We start from the raw sequence: 12,345 nt of genomic DNA on the forward strand, positions 1-12,345 counted from the left end.
TCTTTCTACTCTGCTACATTTCAAAGGGAAAAAGGTACTTTTCACTGCAAAACATTTGATTTTATGTATTAAACATATAATCAGCTACCTAAATATGATACATTGTCATAGATTAAACTGATCCAATTGATTGATTAGACCTGATCAGGTTTAAAGAATACTACTTCGTTTACCTCCCACGCCTCCACTGTGAACGAACAATCCAAAAAGAAAGAAAATTCTTGATAAATGTGTTCTTCCCAAACACATGCATTTTTGCTAAAACCTTTTTATTTCAAAACACTCTCACATAAACAGTCTCAAGCACTGACGAGTAGCGCCCCTGAGCATGTATGATGGACCTTTGCTTAATGGAAGGCAGGAGTTCAAACTTAGGCATGCTACTCATATGCAGAAGTGTTTTAAATACTAAGGTTTTATTGAAAATGGATGTGTTTGTGAAGTACCAGAGACCACTGATAAACCTAGACGGCCCACTTGGCTAAACCCACGTGACACTTTGGCATCACGTGGGCCACTGCCCTGCCCCTTTAGGAGAGGAGCAGCGGCCGAGCCTATTAATTCCAATGAGAGAAGTGAATGTGAGTACAGATTCTGACTGTTTCCTTCGGCCCATAGTCACTGAGGTAAATTTTGGACCCATTTTTCACAAGTCCCAACTCTTCTAAGCATTCTGACATGAAAATGGCATTTTTTCAGATACACAAATCAGATCACAAATCTATTCATCATTAGAATAAATATGTTGTAAATTTCCCCTCGGAGAGTCCCTGAAGTCCAAGATAGTTATTTTTTTATCATGTTGCACGATGATAACCTGTGTGTAGAAATCATTATTTTGTGTGCCATTTTGCAGTGAGTACTTTTGTTTTAAGTACCATCAAACCAGTAACACATTAGTACAGGTACTCAAGTAGAATTTTAAATGCAGGACTTTAACTTGTGACAGAGTGTAGTAGTAAAAATAGAGTTTTGCACTGTGGTATTGTCACCTTTACTGAAGTAAAACTTCTTATTCTTCTACACAAGCACTTGTGATTAATTATGGATAGCTGAATGTGCATGTATGTACAGTCTGTAGAGTATTTTGGTGTTTTATTAGCTAGTCCCTTTTCCTTATTTTGTCCTCTATTTGATTTAAATTTGCATTTGTTGTGTACTTTATGTTATACGTTATTTCTTAAAGCACCTTGTAATTGCTGATTTTTGTAAGTGCTATGTGAATACATTATCATTATTATTATCAGTAGTAGTAGTAGTAGTAGTATTACTGGACAGAAAATTTTGATCAGTGTAGGTCTCAGTCTCTGGTTCCAACTAAAATGTGAATATTTTCTGGTTTCATCTTCTTCTGTGCTGATAAACTGAATATCACTTGGTTTCATAGTGAACATGTTTTTATGAAAATACTCATCAGTTGCAGCTCGGATTTATATTATTAAAGAGTGAGAGATGGAGTGGGAAAGTGACACAGAGAGAGGTTTAAAGAGCTCTTTATTGGACACAACTGAAGGACAAACAGTTACAAAGGATACAATCCACCGCTGAGTAGAACCTCATTGATACAGAGGCACAGCCGATATTATTAGCAGATTGTATCTCATCTCAGATAAGCTACCACTGAGGACAGGTGAGGTCACGTCCTCTGTATTTTCTGCCTGGAATTCGAGGGCGTTAGCAACCTGGGGGCAGTTTATATACTCAATTTAAAACAAATAGTGAGGATTATAGAGGTTCAGTCCAGGATTTTTAGACTTAATACACTCACATTTTATTACTATTAGCCCAGCAAAGGGTTAATATGAAAGCGACAGCTCGTTTCTGACCTTGGTAACAGTCATTTGAAAAACAGGGCGGAGCCAGACTTTCAGGGCCACGTGGTATCTTTGTGTTGTCAGTGATCACAAGTCTTGGTAGTTGCCAGTTGGTGGGTGGATGGTTAGTTCAACATCTGTCAGGTTAGCACAAGCTAACACAGCAGCAGAAGCTGACAGCTGACACTTAGCAGTCCCAAAAAAGAAAACCTCACGACACCGAAAAAAGGCTTAACTCTGTCTTCAAGCATGTTAATAACTAGGCTAGTAGGTAACGTTAGCCTTTTGATGCTGACAGTTAATCGTGTAACTGTAGTGTGTGGGCGGACTCTCACTTTACCCGGTGCGGAAATCACACTCCTGCAGCAGTAGTCCCCTAGACAAGGCAGACTGACCACGGTCTCATGAGAAACAGAGAACAAGAGCAAGGCAAGTCATCAGAATAATGTTACTGGGGGCTGGTACCAGAAATCATAGGTGAAAAAAAAAATTACTGTAGCCCTGTAGCCTATTTAATATAAAGCAGAATTTTTATCTTTCCTTAACTGCAGTTTAAATCTGTTTAATCTTTCTTACTTCCAAATATGATGAGACACAAAACCAATGAGGGTGGAATTTATTTTTGTCATGACGCGTTGTTTCCTGAAGCTACCTAACCATGTTCTGAGATTTCTTTAACCTCAGATTACTTTACACGATTCTTAAAACACCACTGCACAAACTAGCCTGTTGCTAATGTTTAGCCACATGTAGCAAAATGAATTAGTTAATCTACCACAAAAGATTCATCATTTGACATGACTGAATCTGTCTAAGTTTGACTCCACTGAACCATGAACAGAGTCAGCCATAACCTAGTCTAGAAAAGAAGTTTTTTCAATGAAAAAGAGACAATAACAAAATAAAAAATAAATTTCCTAAATGAAAACTGAAAACATTTTATGCAATTTTTGCCAACAAAGTGACAAAACATTTAGCTCAAAGACAAGCAAAATGGACAGTTTAAGTAGGCTAAGTAATTTACTGTCCTCAACGAAACAAGTACTACCGGGGTTCCGTGCTTTACAGAAATCATTCAGAGGGTAGGTAATAGACAAAAGTGTGGTCTATTTAAACATCCTGGCCTCACTCCCAGAGCACCAAAGTCCCTGATGTCACTGTAATGATGCTGGGAAAACTGCCCAAGTGGCGTATTTTGGCACCATTTAGCATCTGTGTGAGATACACTGGGCTTTCCACCAACTCCAATGTCAACCCATCCACGTCATTATTTCATTATTAGATGCTCATATAACACATCACATATCACGTAACATTTGGCACGGGCAGGAGGGCAGATGGATGGGTCCAAAAACACCAGACTTTGACCCAGGAGACTTGTGCTGGTGACCGCCAAACAATGTTGGTTACAGGATTTGTGCTACTCAAAGCCGGGTGTTTATCGGACACACATGGATTTTTTTTTTTTAACCATAATCATGTAGTGTTTTTGCTTAAACCTATTTTTCGTTTTAGTAACACCTGGGGCTTCAGACTAAACACTGAAATATGACAAGTAGGGATGACAGATAAAGATAAAGATAGTGTTGCTGCTAAAAGGTCCCATTTAAGTCTTTACATATATGTACATTAGGTATCCTTAAACTAATATTTACCTTATACAAGTCAGTTCAGTACCATGTCGACATGTTACAATGAGGGGGGCCCACAAACCAAATTGTACTTAGGGCCCCCAAAAGTCCAGGACCAGCCCTGCCCATGAAATATGCAGATAGTGCAATTAACTCGCAACCACTTGTTCTTTGAGCAACAGAGATGTGGTGACATCAGTGTACAGCTCGGTCTCACTCTGAAGTCGTCAAAATCTGGTGCTTGGGCAAGGACTCATGGCGTCAGAAACCAACAAAAAAGGCGTCCTTTAATGTCAGCATGATACGTGGCCAGTTGCCATTATGGTTTAATGGCGCCTGGCGACATCAGGGGGAAACATGGCGGGACAAGGATGAAAGATAAGGCGGCAAAAGTCTGACTGGGATGGAGTGGTGGATGGGTCCAACAAACACTGACTTTCACCTTCAGAGAGCGGTGTTCTCTTCCCATAAGAAGTCTTGTAAGATTCTAAAGCCAAACCCTGTTCTTTTTTTGTTGCCCAAACCCAACCAGGTTGGTGTGCCAAAGTACCAAGAGTATTTTGAATGCATGTAACAGGCAGAACTTGACACGGTGTCCCAGAACGTCAACAACCAACGCACCCAGGGTACCTTGCACGTTGTATGTGGACGTGGAAATTCCATGATTAAACGTCAATATGTGACGAGGTCGGAGTGAGAATGTGTTGCGGTGCAATGTAAGGAGGGAGGGAGGGTGCGTCATCTAGTGGCAAATGTAATCAATAGCACCTTTAATGAAGATCATGTGATGTGACTGAAAGCCATAAGACTAAATGAACTGAATGGCATGGTTTGTCCACCAGAGGGCTCTGACAAGATTATTTGCATATTGTTAAATGTCCCAGTCACTTTATCTTTGCCGCAGTTCATTATCATCAAATCAAAGGTTTGATTAAAAGGAAGAGTTTGAGTCATGATAAAAAGAAAAAAACTGGGCAATTTATCGACAGATCTCAGTATCGGTATAAGCTTTAAAAATCAGTCACATGAAAAAAAAAAAAAAAAATAGGAGTCCTTTTACCATGTCTGAGAGAGAGAGAGAGAGAGAGAGAGAGAGAGAGAGAGAGAGAGGGAGGGAGGGAGGGAGAGAGATAACTCTGCCCTGCATTGGCAGTATAAAACCAGGAGTCAGACTTCAGCAGCTCTGAACTTGTGAGGAGACACTGAACGGATTAAAAACCAGCTAATAGAGACAACAAAGTATTTTCATTTTTCCCTTTGACACTGGATGATGTGGGAAATGATTTTTATATCACAGAAACACATCTGTGGATGATAGAAAGGCCGCTCTGTGTGCCATTTTAATTTTTATTTCTTGGATATTATTTAAGTTGATGAAAGAGTATAAAATGCTGCGGGTGAAGTGAATAAAATGAAGAGGAGGAGGCAGAAATGTGTCTTTGTGGCAGCACTTGTCGTCTGATTGTTGGATAACTGCTGCTGCTGCTGCGCTTCTGCTGGACATGGAGCCGCTTTTATTCTGGCTTTACAAAAGACGAGAAACGCGCGCGGTGGATGAATATTTGAGTGATTTCGGGGTGATCTCCAGGCTTTCCTTTGAGCTCAATGACAGGGGGATCTGACGAGGGAAAGGTGGAGGGATGGAGAATGCCAGTGAGCTCAAACCAACGCCTGTCATCTACGGAGAGCTGTTGAACATCTCCACCAACTACACCCATGCCAATTTCACGTCGAAAGAAGAGGAGAAGGACACTAGTGTGGCTTTCCAAGCGGGTCTAGCCGTGACCTTAGCCCTCATAACTTTGGCCACCACGCTCTCAAACGCGTTCGTCATCGCCACAATTTACCAATCCCGCAAATTACACACGCCGGCAAACTTTCTGATCGCATCCCTGGCAGTCACGGACCTGCTGGTGTCCATTTTGGTGATGCCCATCAGCGCGCTGTACACGGTCAGCCAAACCTGGACACTCGGGCAGGTGGTGTGTGACATCTGGCTGTCCTCGGATATAACGTGTTGCACCGCGTCCATACTCCACCTGTGCGTAATTGCGCTGGACCGCTACTGGGCCATCACGGACGCGGTGGAGTACTCCAAGAAGCGCACGATGGGGCGCGCAGCCGGGATGATCGCCACCGCCTGGGTGATCGCCATCTCCATCTCCCTGCCGCCTTTCTTCTGGCGCCAGGTGAAAGCAGAGGAGGTGACGAGCTGCAACGTGAACACCGACCACATTTTCTACACCATCTACTCCACCTTCGGCGCTTTCTACATCCCCACGCTGCTGCTCATCGCCCTGTACGGGAGGATTTACGTGGAAGCCCGAAAGCGCATCCTGAAGCAGTCCCACAACAAGCCGGGGAAGAGACTCACCTCGGCGCACCTGATCACCAACTCCCCCGGCTCGGTGGCGTCCACAACCTCCCTCAACTACGGGACTAACGACACCTCTTCCTGTGACACTACCTCGTCCTCGAACGTGAACCAAGTCAAAGTCACTGTGTCCGACGCGCTGCTGGAGAAGAAGCGGATCTCCGCCGCCAGAGAGAGGAAGGCGACCAAAACTTTGGGAATAATCCTGGGAGCCTACATCATATGCTGGCTCCCGTTTTTCATTTACACTCTTCTAGTGCCTGTCTGCGAGTCCTGCTTCCACCCGGAGTTATTTGACATTTTCACCTGGCTGGGTTACCTCAACTCTTTAATCAACCCCATTATTTACACCATGTCCAACGAGGACTTCAAGCAGGCTTTCCACAAACTAATACGGTTTAGATGCTGCAGGGCATAAACGACGATTACTAGCCATAATTACCACCCCTCCCACTCCCCTGCAAATTCCATCTCTAATCACCTGTATAATGCCAGAATCAAATCAACCCCACCATCACCCACTAATATTTCACTCCCCAGGTTTTCCCTGAGGACAGCATAACATCCAGATTGTTTATGATAATGTGGCTGCAGAATGAGCTTATACCTGATAGATGGTGCAGAGGACTGTGAAAATGCATTGACCTGCCATCCAGTCTGCATTGTATTATCTGATGGCGCTGCGTAATGAATGGCTGCCGTTTCTCAACCATTGGAATTTCTTAAAGAAAATAGCCAGCTGCTGTTGGCTCAAAGGAGAAATGTCAGTGGGTGTTATGATATAGAAGCTCTGTGACTGGTTTGCAGATGATAGTGTTGTTATAATGACTTGGAGAAAGCCCATAGCCCCAGATGCAGGGGCCCCGCCTGTACGTGCTGCACTGGACTGTAGCCTACAGACTCACTTTGCCATATGAGTTTGACAGTCAACGTCAGTTGGCTTGTAAGCACAAAACAGCTTAGGACTAAGCTACCATGAGCCCCAAGGGCAAAAAATAAGATTTGTGTTTCATTTTCCTGACTCAATAAGGGGAAATACTGGTGCCTACAACAAGTTTAGTTTAGTTCTTCAGACGTGCCTGGCCCAGATGGAAAGAAAAGCATGATTTCAGTTTGAGGAAAAAGACACAGGTTTGGTTTATTCTTGTGGCCAGTGTATGTTGTTTGCTTTTCTTTTCTCGCTGTGACTGGTGTTCACTTTAAACAAGGCTTCAAAATGAGTGTAAATGTACGAATCTGTATGCATCAGTGTGATTTTTACATTAATTTGCTAAACAGTCTGGGTTTTGCCAAGTTGAATGGGTATCATACTGTAAAATAGTGCAAAAAGACGGACTCTGTGGGAATGAAGAGCCAGTATTGTGAAACCGATTCTATCTACCAGACCTCTTGTTAAAGATGCATTCTTAATTGTTGATATTAGCTTTGATGTTCCATTTCATATCAGGCTAAACAAATCCAACTCCAAATCTAGTCGAACAGGGTTGATGATGCAGGGTTCAGTCATCTCCTGGAATTTGGCATTTGTGTCTTCCACACCTAGAAAAAGTGTGGAAGAAGGTTTTTTTAAAACGCTGGAAAATGTCATGGTATTCTGATCAAAATCACCCTTTTTCCTCCCACCAGACCGTCACATGCTAAATGTCAAGCTTTAGCTGCTGCTGATCCCTTAAAGGAAAATCTTTGGGGGAAAAAAAAATCAAAATAAAAAAAAAAAAAAATCTGTTTGCTTGCAGGTTTTCAGAGAAAAAGCAAAAACTGTTACAACAACAAAGTACTGGTGATGGAAATCAGGCTGTACATGTCCAGGGCTGTAGCTATCCCCGAGGACACTGAAGCCACTTCTTGAAATTTTGGGGTTTTGACAACCTGAGAAGTTTAAATTACACACGGTGAGTTTTTAAAGGCCAATTCTGCAATTTCTTAGCAACAAAATTCTTACATTTTAGCATTTCTGTTGCTGAAAACTAAATTAAACTGGAGGTGGTTTCAGTAGTAGGGGGTGGGTATGGGGGTTGTGATAGGGAATTGCCCTCCAAGCTACGGCCCTGTTCTGTACATTACGTGCAATAATTTAGGAAATCTCAGAATGTGATCTTAAATACGTGTAGGAACCCTGTCCTATAATTTGAAGGAAAAATTATGCGAAATAGGTTAATTTGCCTTGTCGCTTCGAGTTAGATGCAACAATTGATATCACTCTCATGTGCTAAAAAAAGTACTCCACTGATTCATCATTGCACTTATGTAACACAGTCGACTGACTGATGATGGACGATGGACAGTTTTTTTAAAGGACCAAAATTAGTGCAGCAGAGATATTGTCTTTTTTTTATTACATAGTCTTCTTCCTTGTCAAAACCTGGTGCCTGCATTACCCACAATGCAAGCTGACCACTGACAGTTCTGTCAGAGATTCTGGTGTGTTATGCGAGTAACGGCTAATCTATCCTGGAGCGTCTAGCCTGCAGCTCAGATGAGCAGCGGGCTACAGAGGCCTGGCCGAATCAATTCTTTCTCTTTCCACACCTCCAGTTTTTTTACTTGTAGTCTTCAGATCTCACAGATGCTGACTAAAGTGATACCACTTTAGGACATTACACAGCACCCTCTGGAGACACTGAAGGCTTTACACTACTTGTAAAACATATTCAGTCATTCTCCCCAGTATCTTGAAACATGCTGATGTTCCCCTTTAAGTATGGAGCTAGAGCTAAAGATGGTTATCCCAGCTTAGCATAAAGACAGGAAACAAGGGCGAACACCTAGTCTGGCTTTCTCTGAAGTTGAAAAAAATGCTCCCACCAACACTTTTAAAGCTCAGTAACACATATCACAATTATGACCAGCCAAAAATTGTTGTTTTTACATCTCAGTTTTAACCCATTGACCAGTAACTAACCAGTTAATTTTTAAGAAAAAAAAAGAGGTGAAATACAAGAGACCTGTCCTTTTAATCCTGTGCTTCATTATCTGTATTTCAGAGCGCAATCTATATAGAGGTGGCCAAATTTTAATGTTTTGTGATGTACCTGTCTTGCCTCTTACTTTCTCTTGGCTTTGCAGCTGGCTAGCCATGTTGAACATGTGGAAATCTTTGCATGAAACCTCAGCCTCTGGTCTCCACTGGTTTCGAGGCCCCTCAGCACTGCGAATGGGAGCTAAGGTTAACTAGCTAACGACATCACTCATTTGGCAATACAGGTGGTAATGGTGTCCCCATGGTGGAACACGCTGCTGTGGAAACATTGTGCCTGCCCTCCGGTCTTCGCCCAGGTCGCCTTGGTGAGTAAGCAGTTTCATTTTGAGCTGCAAAACTCTTTTAGCATCGTTAACTATGTTAGCACCACTAGCCACACTGACACTGCTAACGGTAGTAACAGAGCTAACACTGATAGTTAACAATACTAAAGGGCGTTTGTGGCTTAAAATTGAGGCGCTTACTCACTAAGGCGAGCTGGGGGGAAGACCAGAGGGTGGGCACAACATTTCCACTGCAATGCTGTTGGGTCAGGATGACGTTACTAGCTGTATTTACTGAATGAGCGGTGCCGTTAGCTCCTACCAGTACAGGGTGGTGTGCAATGCAGTAAACTGAAGAGTAGTACAATTAGCCTGACATGTAACTGGTTAAAAGTATTCTAGGCATTCAAGCAATTAATGTTTAACTGTTTACATTCCTAGTGTCAGTTACTGAGCTTTAGCGGTGCTGCTAGCTGTATTTTAAACTTCAGGCAGAGCGAAGCTAGCTGTTTCCCCCTGCTACCTGTCTTTATGCTAAGCTAAGCTAACCGCCTGGTGGTGGTATTACAACAGCTCTACAAGTGCCATTTATTAACAGTAAAAAGTGGCAACAGGTAATGATTTGTATATTTATTTCATAAATTATTTGGCATAACATAAATAGCTTTGCAACTGAATGGGGACTGGACTGTTGCCAAGCAACACATGAACCAGTCCCGCACACTAGCTTGCTACTTTGTGAAAGCTAGGTCTACACATTGCCACAAACAATAGTTTCCATTTATTTTGCGACCAGTGAAATAAGAGTCTGTTGACAGCTGCTTTGGTGGCATATGTGTGATGCTGGTGAGTTAACAGCTTAATCAGTGTGTTGCGTCGTCTTCTGATGTCATATGAGCACATGAGGGAAGTATTAATGCTTTTTTCCATCCCTTCGTCCTTTTTGTAATGACCATTCATTATTTAACTCTCTTATTTGTGGAAATATATTTGTTTGTTACGACGACCCTTTTGGGCTAATTGATGGTTGACGTAATTAACGTCTCAGAACACCTGTGAAGCAGAGTGATATAAGCATGGTAAAAAAGTCCCAGTGCTGTTATACTGTATACCAGCACTCATTGAATGCCTCCTGTCCAATCAAATTGCTTGGTTGGAGCTAACTGTTGTATAATTCATTTTAAACATAACGCCATGAGAGTGGTATAAATTGGTTCATCTAATTCTTAGCAAGAAAGCAAAAAAGCTTATTTACCAATATATATATTTAAAAAAAATAAAATTAAACATGTATTTGTTATCAAAATTAAAGAGGAAAAAGTAACTGACCCTGAAGAACTCAAAAAGCTTGCGACTAAACAGCTGCAGGGAGTTTGTTACACCAGTAGAAGCCAAAAGAGTGCGTAAAAAATAAAATAAAAATAAAAAACAGAAAGTCCTGCTCTATGACTGTAATTTCCCCTCACAACATCGAAGATGGCTGCCAGAGAACCATGACCACACTGGCTCCCCATCTTGTCATATGGGCCTAATTCAGTGACCTCTCAGCAGCCATGTTAGATGTTTGAGCCAAATTGCAGTGTGGACGTACTGTAGCCATCCTGCTCTACTGCAGCTCTGTGATGAATAGCCTCTTTGTGTACAGTATTGATCAGCTCAGTGTGAAACTCATCTGGTGGCTCTGTCAATCCAATGGAAGTTGCATTTCATCCAGGTTAGCTTCTGCTGTACAACGCTTCTGCACACATTGGCGATGCACTGTAACTGCTCTGCTCTGGAGGATGAAATCCAACCCACTTGGAGCACAAAAAAGCACTGCTGCTGTTGTGAAAACTGAAAAAAATATCAATAAAAAGGTCTATGGCATCATGAGGTTGATGATAGTTTGCCCACACTGTCATTTTTCTGATCAAGCGTCTGTTTTAATGTAATCCTGAGGCTTGAGTGCTTTAAAAAATGTATGACGAGGAAAGCGTTGACATTTCTTTTATCATTGTCAGAATCTGCTGTGGTATTTAGTCTGCTTGGTGATGATAAAACATTTCACAGACGTGAGCTGATTGATATGCTGCGTGACGGCATTAACGGTTTGTAACTTAATTAAACAGCAGGGGGGGGAATCTAACTATGAGGAAAATGTCAGTCATGAATACCAAATGAAATACACACCTGCTTCCTTTTTAGCATCTTTCGGCTGCATATCTGAATCTTTGTGTCCTTCTTCATGAAGGAGATTATATATTGTGCACAGCTCAGCATATATACAGTATAAGTGTGTTACAATGTGTAGGTATAGTGCAGTTTTTGCATTTGGGACCTTATGTGCACTCACTGCCCTAAAAGTGAACAGTAATGTCCCATTTACCACTACATGCTTATTCCAAGTACTGCATTCTGCAGTAAGTATACCAAAAAAAAGTCAGCATGCAGACTAAAAAACTCTTTTTTTCCGGAGTGTGCCGTTGCCCGACAATGATCTGTACAAAGAAAATGGAGAGGCTGGAAAAGAAACTGAATAAATTGTGGGTATTGGGCAGCTTCAGAAAGATCGTAAAAACTGAAAAATAAGTGTTAAATCCTTTGTTTTCTCTTTGCAAATTTGAATTGAGAGTGACATTCTAATATTGACATTTTGTATAATTTCCTGTTAGTAACAATCTGTAAAGTATGTAGATTTATGTATGCAGATATACTATTACAGTTAGCATTTAGTGGCTGGATCAGAGATGCGGCATTAGTCCAGCTCTGTGGGATCCAGTATGTCAGGGTGTTATATTTACCCACTGATGGACTGGTGACCAATCCATTGTGTTTCCTGCTGTAGCTCCCATGACCTGTAAGAGGTTCAGAAAATGAACAAGATAGTTATATTTTCAGGCATGTTTGTTTGTCAGGAATCAACCCTGTCATTCAGAAATTATCTTAATATCTTGCTAAACAGGTTTGCTAAAATCATTTTGTAGGAAATGTAAAGAAGCTGTATGGCAGTGATTGTGGTGGATGCTGGGTGTATGAAGTGCAGGACTTTGACATTGGAGACCGAGGTTCACATCCTGACTGTGGTCAGGTTAAGGCTATGAAAGTAAAGGTTAGGGAAAGATAGTTGTTTAAATGCTTAAAGGTACCCTGTGGAGTTTTCTTGCAAAGTAAAGCCAGTTTCCCACTGCACATGCCCACTAACACCTACTAACACTTTGGAGAAAGGTTACAATTGGCAATCATTCCCGGGACAAATGCCACTGTAGTAGTCACGGATATATATCGGCTTCAGCTCGGATTGCTA

At 41.8% G+C, this 12,345-nt stretch overlaps 1 protein-coding gene across 1 annotated transcript; it reads left to right on the forward strand.

Moving 5' to 3' along the window:
* Window positions 1-4,714: 4,714 nt before the first annotated feature.
* On the forward strand, window positions 4,715-7,275 carry LOC126398406 (5-hydroxytryptamine receptor 1B-like). The gene is given in 2 exon segments (XM_050057721.1): window positions 4,715-5,066; window positions 5,069-7,275. Coding segments are annotated over 2 exon segments (1,185 nt in total). The 5' UTR covers window positions 4,715-5,050; the 3' UTR covers window positions 6,238-7,275.
* Window positions 7,276-12,345: the final 5,070 nt, after the last annotated feature.

The sequence above is a fragment of the Epinephelus moara genome, chromosome 12 (genome assembly GCF_006386435.1).
Source record: "Epinephelus moara isolate mb chromosome 12, YSFRI_EMoa_1.0, whole genome shotgun sequence".
Taxonomy (NCBI): Eukaryota; Metazoa; Chordata; class Actinopteri; order Perciformes; family Serranidae; genus Epinephelus; species Epinephelus moara.